Source organism: Panthera onca, chromosome D1, assembly GCF_046562875.1.
Source record: "Panthera onca isolate mPanOnc1 chromosome D1, mPanOnc1 haplotype 2, whole genome shotgun sequence".
Lineage (NCBI taxonomy): Eukaryota > Metazoa > Chordata > Mammalia > Carnivora > Felidae > Panthera > Panthera onca.
Window position 1 is genome coordinate 14,024,075 of NC_138348.1, and position 17,795 is coordinate 14,041,869.

General features: G+C 36.5%; 1 protein-coding gene across 1 annotated transcript; it reads left to right on the forward strand.

The window, feature by feature from the left end:
* Positions 1-15,388: 15,388 nt before the first annotated feature.
* On the forward strand, positions 15,389-16,369 carry LOC144613115 (olfactory receptor 5T3-like). The gene has a single exon (XM_078434056.2). The coding sequence runs from the start codon at positions 15,404-15,406 to the stop codon at positions 16,367-16,369; it is 966 nt and encodes a 321-aa protein (XP_078290182.2). The 5' UTR covers positions 15,389-15,403.
* The last annotated feature ends 1,426 nt before the right edge of the window (positions 16,370-17,795 follow it).

A 17,795-nucleotide genomic window follows, 5' to 3' on the forward strand; every position in this document is an offset into this window, starting at 1 on the left:
AAGACCTGTTTTGATGTTTTAAAAAATATTACTTTTGTTTTGCTCAAATTAGATCATTTTGTGTTACTTGTACAGAGAAATATATGGAGAAGATTGCTAACATTATTCAGTATGTAGTGTATGTGCTCTGGACCCAGAACTATGCTATCCATTTCAAAATAATGCTCTCATTATTCTGCAAGAGTGTCCTAGAAGATGGTTGTAATTATTTCTTTGTCTGAAGAGACAGTTGAAGCTCAATGAAATTAAGACTCAAGGAGTCTATATAGGATATTGGCAAATTGTATAGCTTTACGGTTTTGCTTTATGTGTTTTGTTTGCTTGTTTGTATGGTTACTTGGTTGGTTGGATGTTAGTCCACCAATTACTAGTTTGTGATTTTTATCAAGCATTTATATGCTTTGTTGTGTAAATGTAATGAGATAATACACAAGCACAGGTTACTACAGAGACTGATAATAAATGCAAAATAATTGGTGCCAGCAATTATTATTATTAGCATGTTTTGAACAATTTTCTATAGCGGTTTCCTGTTTGTGTCCTAGTAATCCATTCTACCTGACTGAGGAACTCATAGTTGAAATAGGAATAGGAAGTGAATTATTATTGTGCATATCCAAGCAACTGGGACATGTGATTTCTAGCTATCTATTTAACAAACAAATCAGGATGTGTTCTCCCACAACCTTATTCTTTCTTAAATCTGTGATGTTTGTTTGTCTAATGAAAGATACTGTATTCCAGGTGCACCTGAGTATTTCAGTCATTTGAGCATCTGACTCTTGATTTCTGCTAAGGTCATGATCCCAGGGTCCTGGTATGGAGCCTGCTTAAGATTTCTCTCTCCCTCTCTCTCTTTTTCTCTCTCTCTCTCTCTGTCTCCCTCTGTCCTCCTCTCTCTCTCTCTCTCTTTCCTTATGCCCTTCTCCCCCACTCACACACACTCTGTCTCTAACTGAACAAAAGAATTAAAAAAAATTAAAATTAAAAAACATACTGTATTCCATAACTCAAATATATGTCTGATGAGCTTATACGAACAATTGGGTTGTACTAGATACCCCGTATCATTTTTCCCCTACCACTGCATCCGAAAAGAAATGCACAGGCAAGTTTATTGTTGAAAACTGAGTAGCGACATTCACTTTATACAAAACATTTATTTGTTTGCAGCTCAGTGCATGTTTCACTTTGAGAAATAATATATTCAAAAACGTATACTTAATTTCACAAAGGCAAAAGAGAAACCACTAACAACATGAATTATACGTTGTCTACTCTGAATTCATGCAATTAACTTTTAAACGTGCATCAGTAGCTATTATTTTCCTTTTCTAGTGAAATAGTATTAATGGCAAAGCTAGGTTTTTGTTTCTAGAGATATAAGTCACTGAAATAAAATATTTTTCTCCTGTTTCTTCAGAAGTGTTTCTGACAAAATTGTTTCTGATTAGTTACATTAGTTTTTTACACATATTTTTTCAAATTTGTTTTTGAAAAGAAATACAGTAAAACCTTGGCTTGAGAGCACAATTCGTTCTGAAAACATGCTTGTAATCCAAAGCACTTGTATATCAAAGTGAATTTCTCCATAAGATGTAATCGAAACTCAGGTGGTTTGTTCCACAACCCAAAAACATTCGTATGAAAATGATCACAATACTGTAATATAATACAAAATAATAAATAAAAGACAAATTATAAAGACCAATAAACAAATTCACCTGCACTTACCTTTGTAAACCTTCGTGGTTGGTGTGAGGGAGACAAGAGAGAGGATTGTTGTGTAGAACCACTTTCACTATCACTAATGGAATCACTTCTATCTCTTAACTCAATGGAATCTTTTTCTTTTCATGAAGTTTCAACAAAGAACTTATCCAATGGCCTAGAATGAAGCAAAGGATTCCTAAGCTTACTCTTGTATGGAAAAGCATAGGACTTTCCATAGGTACGTTAAAGTGACAAAAAAATGCACCAGTGCCAGTTGTAGGCACCTTCCAACGTACTGAAAATTCCTTGATTTCTGCCAAACACTGTGGCCTGTGACCAAGCCTCCGAGCATGAGAGATGATCACCCACAGTCCCACAGCAAGAGAGAGAAACACAGAGAAAGAGAGAGAGAGGGAGAAGAGAGAAGAACCCTTGGCTCAGTTGTGATCATGTGATGTTTGGCATTACATACTACTCATATTGCAAGACATTGATTGTTTATCAAGTTAAATTTATTGGAAATGTTTGCTTGACTTGTGGAACACTCGCAGGACAAGCTATGCACAATCCAAGGTTTTACTGTATTTTATAGGCCTAACAAATGATAACACGTCAGTGAAGGAACTTTAAATATGTACCTAATACTAGTCATTTATATCACAGTTTGGCCGAGAAATAATACTGCGACAGTTGTTTAATTGCTTCTGAAATGATTTCGGTATTGGTCTCTAGCTATACAATCTGTCTTAAACTTATTTAAACTTGAGTTGTGCTGGGAACAAACTGCATCTCGATATGAGCTATCAGGGCCCACCAGCAACATAAACCTGCCTGTTGACATCAGGGGATCTTTCCACCAAATGGTTTGTCACCCTGAGCAATATGAAAATCAGAAAGGAGAGTAACTTATTTTTGTTGATGTTAAACAAGTTAGTAGGTATTTCCTAGGGAAGAAATCTTACCTTTCAAAGACACTTCACATGCTGCCTGTGTGGTGTGGAGTGCCTTCGATTCTGCCAGCTCTAAGACAGAAAGCATTACCCTTTATCTTAAGGTGAAATAGACTCCTCGTAATGACTATTGGTTATTCTGTAGAAATGCTCACACGGTCCAATTTATCAATAGAGATTCTGGAGACCATTGTTTGAGTCGTTTCCCTGTCCCTTCCACCTGGCCATCAGGGGGCAGAGAATTTGAGTCCTCAGGAGAAGAGAATAGCGCAGATATTTCAGTCTTGAGTCTGATTTGAATTGGTAAACCTCCCCGAGTACTTCGGTCGTCACACCCAGAACGAGCGCTTCGTAAATCGTTGGGTTGAACCTACCTGTGCACAGAAGTCTGCTGAGACCCACTTCTAAGGTTCCGCAGGAAGTCTTTTGAAGAGTGTTACAAGTGTCTGAAGTCCCTGTAGAGCCGCACACTGAACTAATCTGGTTTATGGCTCCAGTCCCCACACGTGCACCCAGGAATTCCCAGGGAAAGTTCTGATTCCCCAGGGAAAGAAAGACCAAACACTCGTTTCCACACAACAGTTGCACCCCGGAGTGAAGATGTGGGGTTAGCCTAGGGACACAGGTAGGTGATCATACTGAGTAACCATCACGTGCAATGATTCCACCCTTTGTGTGTGTGTTTGTTTTGACTCATCCCCTGTATTGGTTGGGCAGTGTGGCTGCTGGTCCTGGGGTGGAGCAAATCCAACAGTTAGAAAGCACAGGATTCTGGCTCAATGTTCCATTTTACTGTGAATATTGGGGAAAGAACTGACTGCAAAGCCTCCATTCTGGTGTTGGGAACAAGCCTTGATGTATTTGCCGTGAAAATCAGATGATATACATCACGCATTCAAAATGTGCATCATCCTAAGAAGACTAATTATCAATTGTTTTACTAAAATTTACAACGCACCCATAATATGCCTGGTCCTATTGCTGGTTTTTAATTAAAATTGTATTATAATCTTGCAATCTTTCCTTACACATGTATAAATATTGTAATTAAATAGCGATGACACTTTGTTTTACCGTGTGTGGGATTTTCTAGTCTGTAAGCATTATAAGTGAAAAGGGTCTGTCGAAATAGTTTGCCTTTGTATTAATTGTTTCTAAAATCACACCCAGGAAAGAGTAGGTGTTGAAAAGTTATTCACTGATTTACTGACTGATGGAATGAGTGAAGATTCAGTGCATGAGTGAATATAACATTCATCTTAGAATTCTGAAACCAAATATGAGGGTTTGCTTTTAGCTCTGTCAAGTGTCTTTAATGTGATTTGACTTTGATAAAGAAACGGTGACAATGGGCATCTCATTCTCTAGAATATTCACTACGTTAGGGTAGGACACACTGTTCCTTCTTCATCTTGGTGCTCCTAACATCTAACAAAGGTGTGGCACATTCTAGACTCTACAATTATTTAAATAACAAATTGTGGACCATAAGAGGAAATTAGATAGATAGATAGATAGATAGATAGATAGATAGATATAGTTTATTTACTTATTTTGAGACAGAGAGAGAGAGAGAGAGCACAAGCTGGGGAGGAACAGAGAGAGAGGGGGAGAGAGAATCCCAAGTAGTTTCCATGCCCAAGCAAAGCCCAACACAGGGCTCAATCTCAGGACCATGAGATCATGACCTGAGCTGAAATCAGGAGTTGGACATTTAGCCAACTCGCATACCCACAAACCCTTTTTTGTCACTCTTGAATATAAGTATGATCTTGACAAATGCTAATGCCTAGACCTTGTTTTCTATGAGAAATTAAAGCTGGTCGAATACCCATGCTCTGGACAAAATAACAAAAAGGGGAGAAATGCATCCTCACAAACAGAGTGTTAGCAACTCCAGGGAGTTGAACATATTATCTGTGTTCCCTGATCCGTAAACTGGGATTAGATTGCTGCCAATGCGCAAGTCTAAGAACGGAGCAGAGTGCTCTGAACTAGACTCTGAACCAATGAGTCCGTGGAAAGTGGATTGGGATTATGTGAGATGTGGTTTGCTACCAATTAGGTGGAAGTTGACCAAGCTATTCAGATACAATTGTGATGTTATTTATAATTGCAAATATTGTAGTCTATACATTCAAGTAATATGGAGATGAAAGAAAACAATATACCACATTCTAAGGTAAAGGTTACATACATATATGCCTATGTGTGCATTAGTGTTGTATCCGTCAGTATAGCTTCTACATATAATTATGTGTGGGTATATATGTGTGTGTGCATACATATAAGAGCAGGAACATATTGAAAAGCAAATAGGGGCACCTGGGTGGCTCAGTTGGGGGGCGCCTGGGTGGTTGAGCGGCATTCATGATGGTTCTACTCTGTTCACATCATCAAATGCTATGTGTAAAGTGAAAAGGAAAAGATTTGAACTCATTGAAATGGTTACTATTCAAGAGATGAGAAAAATACAAAATGCCATAAGCATGTGGAACGCAAGATGTAGACACTTACAGCTCAGTAAGACTCTGGAAATCATGCGATATTGTGATTCCTGAATACTAATCTACAGCATATTTGGATGACATGGTAATATCTATATATCTATATCTACACACACACACACACACACACACACACACACACAGGCTCCTAGAATCTAAATACAGACATTTAACATTGATAGGCAAAGAAGGCTTATCAACAATCTTATTTTTCATCAATTCTCCAGATGTTCCCAATGAGCAGTTTGGACTGGAAACAATAGATCTAGTGAACAATTTCTTCCTTTAAAGATGAACAAATGAACTCTGTGGTGGTAAAATGACCTGACGATCATTCATATATTTATCTGTCCAAAAATAGTTTTGAGGGCTTACTAAGTTGGGAAGAAATAGAAAAACAATGCCGAGGACTATAAACACCAAGGATAGAAACAAAGAAGGTAAAGTGGGACGTTGCGGGGGGGATTGGGAGTATTTTAGAGGTGGTGTAGTGTATTTCTATGATGATGTCAGAAACAAATTTGAATGAAGTGATGTAACATGATATTAAGAATTAATTTCAGGGCATCTGGGTTAAGCATCTGACTCTTGATCTCGGCTCAGGTCATGATCTCACAGTTTGCGAGTTTAAACCCTGCATGGGGCTCTGGGCTGACAGTGTGGAGACAGCTTGGGATTCTCTCTCTTGCTCTCTCTTTCTCTGCCCCCCCCCACTCTGTCTCTCAAAATAAATAAATAAACTTAAAAAAAGAATTCCTTTTAGTTACCTACATGTAATGATGGACAGACAACATATGCTACCAGACATTTGATTAAATCCTTTACTATGAGAAACAGAAAAAAAGAAACAAGTAATAAAACAAAATTGGTGACTTCGGTTTCTAGCTCCAGAGTAAAGAGCTTGGAGGGCACAACTCTGTCCTATCAATGAGTAAAAAACAAAAAACTGAACACACTATATGCTTCTCAGATCCTTAAAGAGAAGAGGACAGAAGCAAGTAGCAGCCTCCAAGATAGCAGAAACAGGCAAATACAGGGAGTCAAATCTTCCTTGAGCAGAAACTCAGAAGCAGAAAACACCATGGAACCAGCACCTAGATAAGAAAACCTGAACTAAAACTGACAAATTGTTGAAGGTGGAGTGTGAACAACTCTGAGTCTTAAAGATTTCCGGGGTATCTAGAGGGTGCCCCACCCCTGCTTTAATTTACCTTCAGAAGCTTGACCTGATTCCCACCAGTAAATACTGAAGAAAACATCCTGTGCTTCCTGTAAAGGGAGACAGAAGGAACTACTTTGAAGTATATATATACATATATATATATATATATATATATATGTATATATATATGTATATATATACATATATATATATATATATGTATATATATATGTATATATATACATATATAAATATATAAATACATATATAAATATACATATATATACATATATATACATATATATATATATATATATATATATATATACTTAAAAATAGTTCCTTCTGTCTCCCTTTACATGAAGCATACACACACACACACATACACACACACACACACATATATATAGTAAAAGAAAGCCTGCCCTCAGGAGAAATTAGCTAACCAGTGCCCAGGCTGGTGGGGTATTATCAGAGCCTAAGTAAGGAGGGAGGAGGGAAATACCCAACTCCAGATACTCTAGCCATCCAGACACACCTAAGGGAAAGAAGAAGATTAAGAAACAATTGTGAAGTTCACAATCGGGTGGCACAGGCCAGCTAAAAGACTGAGATCCAATCTTAAGACTAAAGAACACTTCTCTAGCTCCCACACCTGACTACATTGTTACTTAAGGTCTATTTAAAGCAGTTCCTTTTACTCAGTACATTATGTCTGGCTACCCAAAAAAAAAAATTACAGTTAAACTAAAAGGCAAAATAGAGCACTTTGAAGGCACAAAACAAGTACCAGAGCCAGACTTGGCAGAGATTTTGGAATTAAATGTCAGATGGGGCATTTAAAACAGCAATGAGTAATATGCTAAGGGTTCTAATGGATCAAGTAGACAGCATGGAAGCACAGATGAGTGGAAATGGAAATCTTAAGGAAAAAAAAACAAAAGAAACGGAAGGACAATGACGAAACCTTCTGAAGTGAAGAATGCCTTTAATGGGCTGACTGGTGGGTTAGACACGGAAGAGAGAATCTCTGAACTTGAGCATACCTGAATAGAAACTTTGGAAACTGAAAAGTAAAGAGAATGAACACTTAAAAAGAACCCAAACAAAACAAAACAAACAAACAAAAAACCCCAGAAAACTAGAATAGAATATCCAAAGATTGTGGAAAAGGAAAGAAGAAGTATTTGAAACAAAATGACTGACAATTTCCTCAAATTAATTCCAGACACTAGACCACAGATCCAGGTCCAGAAAGTTCAGACGACGCTAAGCAAGATAAATGCCATAGAAACTATACCTTGGCATATCATTTTCAAACTGCAGAGAATCACAAATAAAACAAAATTAAAAACTAAAACAAATTTTAAAAACCCAAAAGCTTTGAAAGAAGGTAGAGAAAAAAAAAAACACCTCACCTACAAAGGAACGCAAATAAGAATCACATCCAACTTCGTAGTAAATATTCAAACAAGAAGCGAGTGTAATGAAATGATAGAAAAGGAACAATGTACTCGATCATATATGCATATGTATGTATCTTACCTACATATATGCTTATGTGTGCTTACCTATAAGGGAAATAAATGACCAGCAATAACAGATAAAGGAGGAAGGAATTGCAAAGCCAGACATACTCTTACTCTCTGATCCAGCAATCACATTCTTTGGTATTTATCCAAAGGAGTTGAGAACTTAACATTCACTCAGAAGCTTGCACACAGATGTTCGTAGCAACTTTATTTGTAATTGCCAGAATTGCATCTAGAAGCAACCACATGTCTTTCAATATATGAATGGATACATAAAGTGTGTTATACGCAGACAATTAATTATTATGCACTGCTGAAAGAGCTATCAAGTCACGAAAAGAGAAGAAGGCAACAAATGTATTTTAATAAGTGAGCAAAGCTAATCTGAAATGCTACCATAACCAGTATGATTCCAACAATATGATGTTGGAGAAAAGGCAAAACTCCGGAGAAAGTAAAATGATGAGTGGTTGCCAGATGTTTGGAGAGAGAAGATGAAAAGACAGAGCAAAGAGAAATTTTAGGGCACTAAACACACACACACACACACACACACACACACACACACACATACACACACACACACGTACCTCTTTATGATAGTCAAAATGCCCATCATATATAAACATGGGGGAAAGGGCAATAAAAGAATTAATGAAATAGAGTTGACCCTTGAACAACATGACTAGGGGTGCCACCCCTCCCAGTCAAAAGTCTGTAATTTTGACTGCTTGCTAACTTAACTATTAAGAGCCTACTGTTGACCAGAAGTCTTATCAACAACATGAAGTCATTAACACATATTTTGTATGTTATATGTGTTATATGTTGTATCCTTACAATAAAGTGAACTAGAGAAAGAAAAAATGTTACTAATAAAGTCATAAGGAAGAGAAAATACCTCTATAGCACTGTACTGTATTTATTAAAAGAAATCCAAGTATAAGTGGACCCACACAGTCCAAACCTGTGTTGTTCAAGGGCCAACTGTGGCACATAACTTGCAAAGGAATAAAAGTAAACAATATTCCAAAGTTACCAAAATCCACTAATAAAACAAGGCTTTAGAGCAAGCAAGCTAATGTGATAATTCAGTATCTTAGAATAAGGTTAAAGAAAATTTAAAATAGTAAAGTTTTATTGAAATAATAAAGTATATGAATATGTTACAATTGAGAAGGCAAAACATTGAAAGGATTTGAAAACATGAGTAAGAGAAGAAGGAATTAACTAGAAGTAAAAAAATCATAAATCAAGAATAATTTAGTAAAATACAAGGTAAGTGCATTCTATTAGCTGTTTTCATACTTTTAAAATTATTATTATCAGAGAGAGTACCCACAAGTAGGGAAGTGGGGCATGGGGAGAGAAGATAGAGATAGAGATAGAGAGAGAGAGAGAGAGAGAGAGAGAGAGACCCAAGTAGACTCCAAGCTCAGCGTAGATCCTGACATGGGGCTCGATCCCACAACCCTGGTATCTTGAGCTGAGCCAAAATCAAGAGTTTGGCTCTTGAATTTGAGCCAGAAAGTTTAACACAAAAATGGTGTTAACCTTTTTCATGGTCTTAGTTACCATCTGTGTATCTTCCATGGTGAAACGTTTGCTCAAATTTGTGCCCACTTTTTTGTTGTTTTTCTTTTTTGTTTTGTTTTGTTTTTAGAGTTTTTTCATATATTCTTTATTGGGTTCAGCAAATATTTTATGCAAGTCTACGTTTTTTTTTATTTATGCCCTCAACAATATCTTCTTCAGAGCAGAAGATTTTAAATGTGATGAAATACAATTTATCACTTTTTTTTCTCTCATGTCTCATGTGTTTTGAGATTTATCTAAAAATCTCTGACTAAACCATGATCACACAGATGCCCAAGTTTTCTCTAGGTATGTATAGTAATAGGACTTATATTAAAGGTGTAAGATTCATTTTGATAAGTTTTACATATGGTTCAAATAATGAGTCAATGTTTCTTTTTCTGTGGCATAAGGCTATTTTACAAATTAAGCACCATTAAAAAATTACTCTCCTTCATAGATTTTTCTTAGCAATTATGGACGAATCTATTTCTTAACACTATTCTGTTCCATTTATCTAGTTGTCTATCTTTTCAATGATTCATTAAGATTATTTAACTTTACATGTGTGAATAACCCAATTATTTTTATTTTCATAATTCTTTCTTTTCTTTATAAATATTATAGAATTGGCATGTCAGTTCCTGCCAAGATACTTGTTTAGCTTAAATTGGAGTTGCATTAAATTTATAGATAAGTTTAGGATTGCATTTAATGAAGAGGTCAATTTTTCACAGTTGAGCTGCCTGCCAATATCATCCTTTTTTTAAATTCCATTTCTATAAACAATATTGCCTATCTAATAACTTATAATCCCTGAGTGTGGTACCTAGGCATCCATATACTTTCCATAATTTTTCTTTTTTCTCTTTTTAATTTATTCGAGAGAGAGAGGGGCGGTGGGAAGAAAGAGAATCCCAAGTAGGCTCGGGTACTGTTAGCACAGAACCTGATGCGGGGCTCAAACCCACAAACCATGAAATCATGACCTGAGCCAAAATCATGAGCCAGACACTTAACTGATTGAGCCACGCAGGTACCCCTTTCCATAATTTTTTTAAGAGTACTTTATGTACATAGTAAGTACTCTATATTAGTATATAATATCTCAAATACAAGACAAAATCCTATAACTCTAATTTTTTTACCTTTATCTCTGCCATTTTCCTATTACATATTTCTATTTTTCTATTACATAGAATATTACCATTTTCTGTACTCTGTGCCATCTCTCCTGTCAATAATTCCTATTCATGTAGTCACATCTTATCTTTCTTATTTAACTCTCAAGGAGCTTGAATGTATTTCTCAGACCACTTGGAAGTGTAGTATTTTAAAATTTATTGAAAATAAAATAATCTTTATTAAATTATTATGAAGTTTGCCATAGGTTATGCTTTCGTATCACTTCATTATGTCCATGTTTATAGGATTTTGAGGGAAGCAAATGGGTTTTATTTCCAGGAGGATGATATTGGACTTCAGAGAATTTAAGTCATCAACCCAGCGACATACAGCTACTTAGTATCAGAACCGGGATTATCTCCCATTTCATTAGCTTTCTTTTCCTCTGAGGGATCATTTCAAACCAGAGGCCAAAGTGCATTTATGTAATCATTTTCACCATGTAGTTCATCATCCAGAACTATTCACTTGTCTACAATGAAAAAAAAATCATCTTCGTACTTCTCTGTCCCAGAAAGGAATTAGTGCATTTTCCTCTTGGGGCATCATGGCAAACTTAAAACCTTGAGATGGAACCTAAACACGTTATATTCACAGCGAACCCTAATGGCAATTCATTTCTACAGGTAAGAGGAAAGGTTTTTCATAACTAACGAAATATTTTAGCAATTAGACCTTTGAATTGGAAACTAGAGTATATGCTTCAATGTTCGTATTTAAGAGAGAAGATGCTAGTCAATTAGTTAACTCAAAGTTATATTGACAATTGATCACATGCCTTTCAGGGAATATAACAGGAAAAATAGACAGGGCTTCCCACATATTTTGGTCAATAGAGCTGTAAATTAGAAATTTGCTTTAATGTTCTTGATGAAGGATTATGGTCAATATAGGGACAATAGAATTAAGGGGCTATATTTAAAGTTTAAGAAAAGTATTAAATGGAGGTAACATTAACTATTAACCAGCTAATGTATATATATATAACTTTGAAATCACAATGTATTTTTTTTCTGATGGATGGATGCAAACAAATTTTAAGTTTTATTTTACTACTGACCCCACTGATCTAGCAAATTTAGTGGGTACTTTTTTCATGGTCTATTCATATTTAATTGCTTAAAAAAAAAGAATTCCAATGTGCAAGGATGCTCTCTCATTGATTCTACATGATAACATTTCCAGAATTATGGCATCTCATAATGTAGTTTTAACATGGCGAAGTAGAAACAGTGTAGAGTCTGAAGTCGTAGAAATTGAGGCTTGAATCCTGTATCTTTTAGAAATTATGAGCTTGGTTGAGTTATATGTCTAGTTAGGCTTCAGTCTTTTCATCTATAAAATGACACTGAATTATTCAGCTTCTGGGTTGCTATGTAGATTGTATTAAATACTGTGCACAAAATTCCTAACTCTTGGTAGCCAGTTCATGATATACAGTAGCTACCGTCATAATTTTCCTTGTTGTTGAACTGGGTGTTTGTTCCCGTGCGTGTACTTTTTATGTTTGACCATGAGTGCTGAGAAACTGATTTTATTTTAGTCTTCCAGAATGATCGTGCTTTGTTAAAAACTCAGGATCTCTACTTTTGTCTTTCTGGCCCCTAGCAAAGTGAAATAGCGAGACATCAACACAACCAGTTCTACTTTTCCTAAATTTCAGTTAATAGAAGTACCTGCTGTAAAAGCAGTTTGGTATTTTAACATATTATTACCCTGTAACAAATATATGCATAACTTGAAATGCTTTGCTTCTGTTTGGGATCCATTAACTGCAAATGCTTTTATTTTATTTATTTATTTATTTATTTATTTAAAGTTTATTCATTTTTAAGAGAGAGAGAGATGGAGTGTGAGAGAGGAAGGGGCAGAGAAAGCAGACCCAGAATCTGAAGCAAACTCCAGGCTCTGAGCTCGCAGCACAGAGCCTGACTTGGAGCTGGAACTCAGGAACCGGGGGATCATGACCTGAGCTGAAGTCGGACGCCCAACCGACTGAGTCACCCAGGTGCCCCAAAATGCTTTTATTTTAAAAAAAAGTGATTGTATAATCCTTATTTATTTTGTTGGAGTTAAATAAACTCGGAGGTCACATTTCATTTGTATGCATCTTTTGCATATGATTAACACCTTAAGGTAATTCAAGATATTTTAACGCATCAGGTCAATCAACACTCTGCAGTCATCATACAGAGGTAGTTGAACAAGATTTGCCTGAATATTTGGGTCAATGTTAGTTATTCTTTGGTTAACCAGGAGGAGTAACTTTTCCAAGTTCACATTGTCACCAGGTGGTTTTAGAGTCCATATGTAATGTTCTTAATCTCCCACAATTATCTTATCTCAGGCACATTAGTTAATTAAAGGCTAGAATTGTCAAGTTGTTGACATTTCTTCTGTGTATATGAGTCAACATGTATTTTGTGATGGGTACTTTTAGTATACTACCCATTGGTACATTTTTCAAATTTGCTTGTGTGTTTTGTTTTCCCTATACTTATTCTTACCTGCTTAACTCCTATTTTGTATCTGACTCTTTATAGTAAACATTTTTGTTTGTATTCCACGGATTTGATAGAGAAGAAGAGAGAGAAGAGGAGAACAGTTTGAGATAGAGAGAATAGGAATTTTTTAAATAGAAATGTATTTTTTGTGCTACTCCAAACACATATGAGAATTATGTAAGTTATCTGGATTTATTAAAAAATCAGATTTTAACTTTATATATTTTTTACTCTCAATTTTTCTAAGAATCAAATGAGCATTTTGGGGTTTCAAGGACTCACCTTTATGAATCTATTCTATATGTCAGAAATATATCTGAAAGGGGCGCCTGGGTGGCTCAGTCGGTTAAGTGTCCGGCTTCAGCTCAGGTCACCATCTCTTGGTCCGAGAGTTCAAGCCCCGCGTCTGGCTCTGGCCTGATGGCTCAGAGCCTGGAGCCTGCTTCCGATTCTGTGTTTCCCTCTCTCTCTGCCCCTCCCCCGTTCATGCTCTGTCTCTCTCTGTCTCAAAAATAAATAAACGTTAAAAAAAAAAGAAATATATCTGAAATATATATGTCAGAAATATATCTTGCGGAAGCGCAAGAATGTCTGAGAACGTTTCTGGGAAAATAAAGACACGTGGTTTTCTTTTCTTTCTAATAGTAGCCTTAACTTATTTATTCGTTACCGATGTGTGGATATCTCAACATAACAAAACTGTGGCATATTTCACATCATGCCTATAAATCATTTGTAAGTGAGTAAATCCAGCATGGCCTTATGTACTGTGGACTTTTTTTACTCTTCTTAAACACTTTTTGGTTAAAACATGCCAAAGGAAAAGCAAAAGTCACCATGCTGAAATCTGTCCCCTAAATATGATGAATCCAGTAATTAATTGTGTTTCAATAACCTACATTTTGGTCCAGATTACAGGTGTCTCTTCAACTTGTTTTTAAGTTTCATTTATTCGTTCTCCACTTAATGAGGAAGAGTATGATGACATCAAGAAAACAAATAAATTATTTTGTGACAAATATAGTGATTTGATTCTCTTAGCAAAAACTTCAGAAACAATTTTATTATCTACTGCCTGGTGACATTAATTTCACAGTTATTTTAGGAACTCCATAAGCAGCTATAACATTAAAAAATGGACAGAATTTCTTTTTGATAGAAATATATCTTAAAAATACATCCAAGGGTGGGGCACCTGTGTGACTCAGCCGGTTAAGCCTCTGACTTCGGCTCAGGTCATGATTTCATGGTTCATGAGTTCAAGCCTCGTTTCGAGCTCTGTGCTGACTCCAGCTGAGAGCCTGAGCCTACTTCGGATTCTGTGTTTCCCTCTCTGTCTACGCCTCCCCTGCTCGCCCTCTGTCCTATCTCAAAATATAAATAAACATTAAAAATTTTTTAAAAATGTATCAAAGGATTTTGTAGTAATAATCACATAAATTGAAAACATATATTAAGATAAAATTTGAAAAAAAAATAACAGTATAATAAGCCACAAAGGTCAAAATGAACAACTTAATGATGTGTATTTTGAGAAAAAAAAACCGAAAGAAAAAAAAGACATTGCACTGTTTATGTTTGAAAATAAGGTGCATCTATCTCCAGAATATTCCGCTATTCTATTCACCCATGCTCTGGAATGGAAAGCAATGGAACAGGATAACTGTCAGAAAAAATAATGTAAACAGTTTTGCTGGGAAAGACAGCCTTGTACAAGTTCAGACGTGTAACTTATCTCATTTCCTAGTCATCTGGAAACATGTTAGAAGTAAATAATTTCCATAGTATTTCTCACTTAAATTCATCCCAAACTCGTGATAGAATATGCTTATTCCCATTTTAACAGTTGGGAGCATTAGAGCAAGGAGTTTGATGTGCATGGTAGCCAATCTGGAACCAGTATTCAGATGTGTACTTTCCATTATGATGTTTAAGACTCAAATATGCCTGTTTATTAATCATTGTGAATTTTAAGATTATGTGATATGAATATAAGACCGCAAAGAATTTAACTGAAAATGAATTAGACAGTAAACCATTTCAATCAACAGAATATTTTTAACTTGATAAATGCACTCAATGACTGAATATAATCATTTCGTCCTTTTATTTAACAGCAAAATGCAACCACTTGGGTACAATATCATTATCACCGCCTATTTTGTCACTGCCAAGGAAACCTTTATACCCTGCTAAGAAACAAATATGAGAATATGATTGGGTGGACTCTATTTTCACAAGATATTGCCTTTAGTACCTACAAATAGAAAGTGAGATGTCAGGGTTCCCATCAGATTTAAATTTACACAGCATTCAGATGGAAAATGTGACCAAAGTCACCATGTTTATATTGACGGGTTTCACAGATGATTTTGAGGTGCAAATCTTCCTCTTTTTACTATTTCTAGCAATCTACCTTTTTACTCTGGTAGGAAATTTGGGACTAGTTATATTAGTCATTGGGGATTCTCGGCTACACAACCCCATGTACTACTTTCTGAGCGTATTGTCTTTCCTGGATGCCTGTTATTCTTCAGTTGTCACCCCAAAAATGTTGGTCAATTTCCTCGCAGAGAATAAAGCCATTTCCTATGTTGGATGTGCAGCGCAGATGCTTCTCTTTGTTACTTTTGGGACCACAGAATGCTTTCTCTTGGCTGCAATGGCATATGACCGCTATGTCGCCATCTACAACCCTCTCCTGTACTCAGTGAGCATGTCACCCAGAGTCTATGTGCCGCTCATCGTTGCTTCCTACGTGGGTGGCATTTTGCATGCTTCCGTACACACCGTGGCCACATTCAGCCTGTCCTTCTGCGCATCCAATGAAATTAGACATGTCTTTTGTGACATCCCTCCTCTCCTCGCCATTTCTTGTTCGGACACTCACACAAACCAGCTCCTGCTCTTCTACCTTGTGGGCTCCATTGAGATCGTCACTATCCTGACAGTTCTGATCTCCTATGGTTTCATTCTGTTGGCCATTCGGAAGATTCATTCTGCTGCAGGGAGACAGAAAGTCTTTTCTACACGTGGCTCTCACCTAACTGGAGTGTCAATATATCACGGAACCATCCTCTTCACGTACGTGAGACCAAGTTCCAGCTATGCTCTGGACCATGACATGATAGTCTCAACATTTTACACGATTGTGATTCCCATGCTGAATCCCATCATCTACAGTTTAAGGAACAAAGATGTAAAAGAAGCGATGAAAAAATTGGTAAAAATTGGTTCCTGAGTAAAATACATTTTCAACACTGAGTTTCATACCAGTCCAAGTCTCTTTGCTCAGAAACTAAAGAAAATGTCTTGATTGCAGTAACAGTGCTTGTATATCCTAGAATATTTTCCAACAAAGCATTTATCAGCCTTCGAACACAGCATTTTACAAATATAGATATTTTTTATCATCTGTTTACTTTTATTGTGTTCAAATGGATTCATATTAAATATTAATTGATGTAGTGTATTGTTGTCTGTCATTGCGGAATGTGATTTGCACTCACTACTACTATGGCTTATGTTCTCGGGATCCTATGGATTAGAACACATTCACACCGCTGATTGTCTTTAGCACTCATTATGAGGTTACTTCTCCATTCTGGAGTCCTGTGAAGACCTTCTTAATGTTACTTCATTTGCCTTATTTTTTTTTTATTTTTAAAAAATTTTTTTTATTAATTTTTTTTAATGTTTATTTATTTTTGAGACAGAGAGAGACAGAGCATGAATGGGGGATAGTCAGAGAGAGAGGGAGACACAGAATCTGAAACAGGCTCCAGGCTCTGAGCTGTCAGCACTGGGCCCAACTCGGGGCTCGAACTCACGGACCGCGAGATCATGACCTGAGCTGAAGTCAGATGCTTAACCGACTGAGCCACCCAGGCGCCCCCATTTGCCTTATTTAGGAGTAAGATCCATCCAGGCTTATTGCCATGGCATTTCCACTGTTTGGCTCAACATTATATATCTTTATTCCATTATCAGAATCTTTTCTTATTACTGTCCGGTCATAGAACAGTAACATTTATTGATAGTGTATTTATTTTTTAAAAAATTTTTTTAATGTTTATTTTTGAGACAGAGGGAGACAGAGTGCGAGTGGGGGAGGGGCAGAGAGAGAGGCAGACACAGAATCTGAAACAGGCCCCAGGGTCTGAGGTGTCATCCCAGAGCCCGATGCGGGGCTCAAACCCACGAGCCATGAGATCATGACCTGGGCAGAAGTCAGACGCTTAACTGACTAAGCCACCCAGGCACCCCCTATTGATGGTGTATTTAAGTGTCATGAAAGACAAATAGAAATAGAGCTGAGAGAAAAGCAACAACTGTTGAAATATATAAATATATGTATATATAATATGTATGCGTGTACCTTATATCTACATTATATACATACATGATATATAAACATATTATACATACATACATCATATATGCATTTATGTATGTATATATGGTTTGTGTGAGTGTCAGAACAAAAAATGGCAAGTAGTGGGGTGCCTGGGTGGCTCAGTCGGTTAAACATCTGACTTTTGATTTCAGCTCAGGTGGTAATCTCACAGTTCGTGAGTTCGAGCCCTGCATCAAGCTCTGTGCTGACAGCTCAGAGCCTGGAGCCTGTTTCAGAATCTATGTCTCCCTCTCTTTCTTCCCCTCTCCCA

Excerpts from the sequence above, each read along its gene's own strand:
- LOC144613115 (XM_078434056.2), top strand. The coding sequence starts at position 15,404 with ATGTCAGGGTTCCCATCAGATTTAAATTTACACAGCATTCAGATGGAA.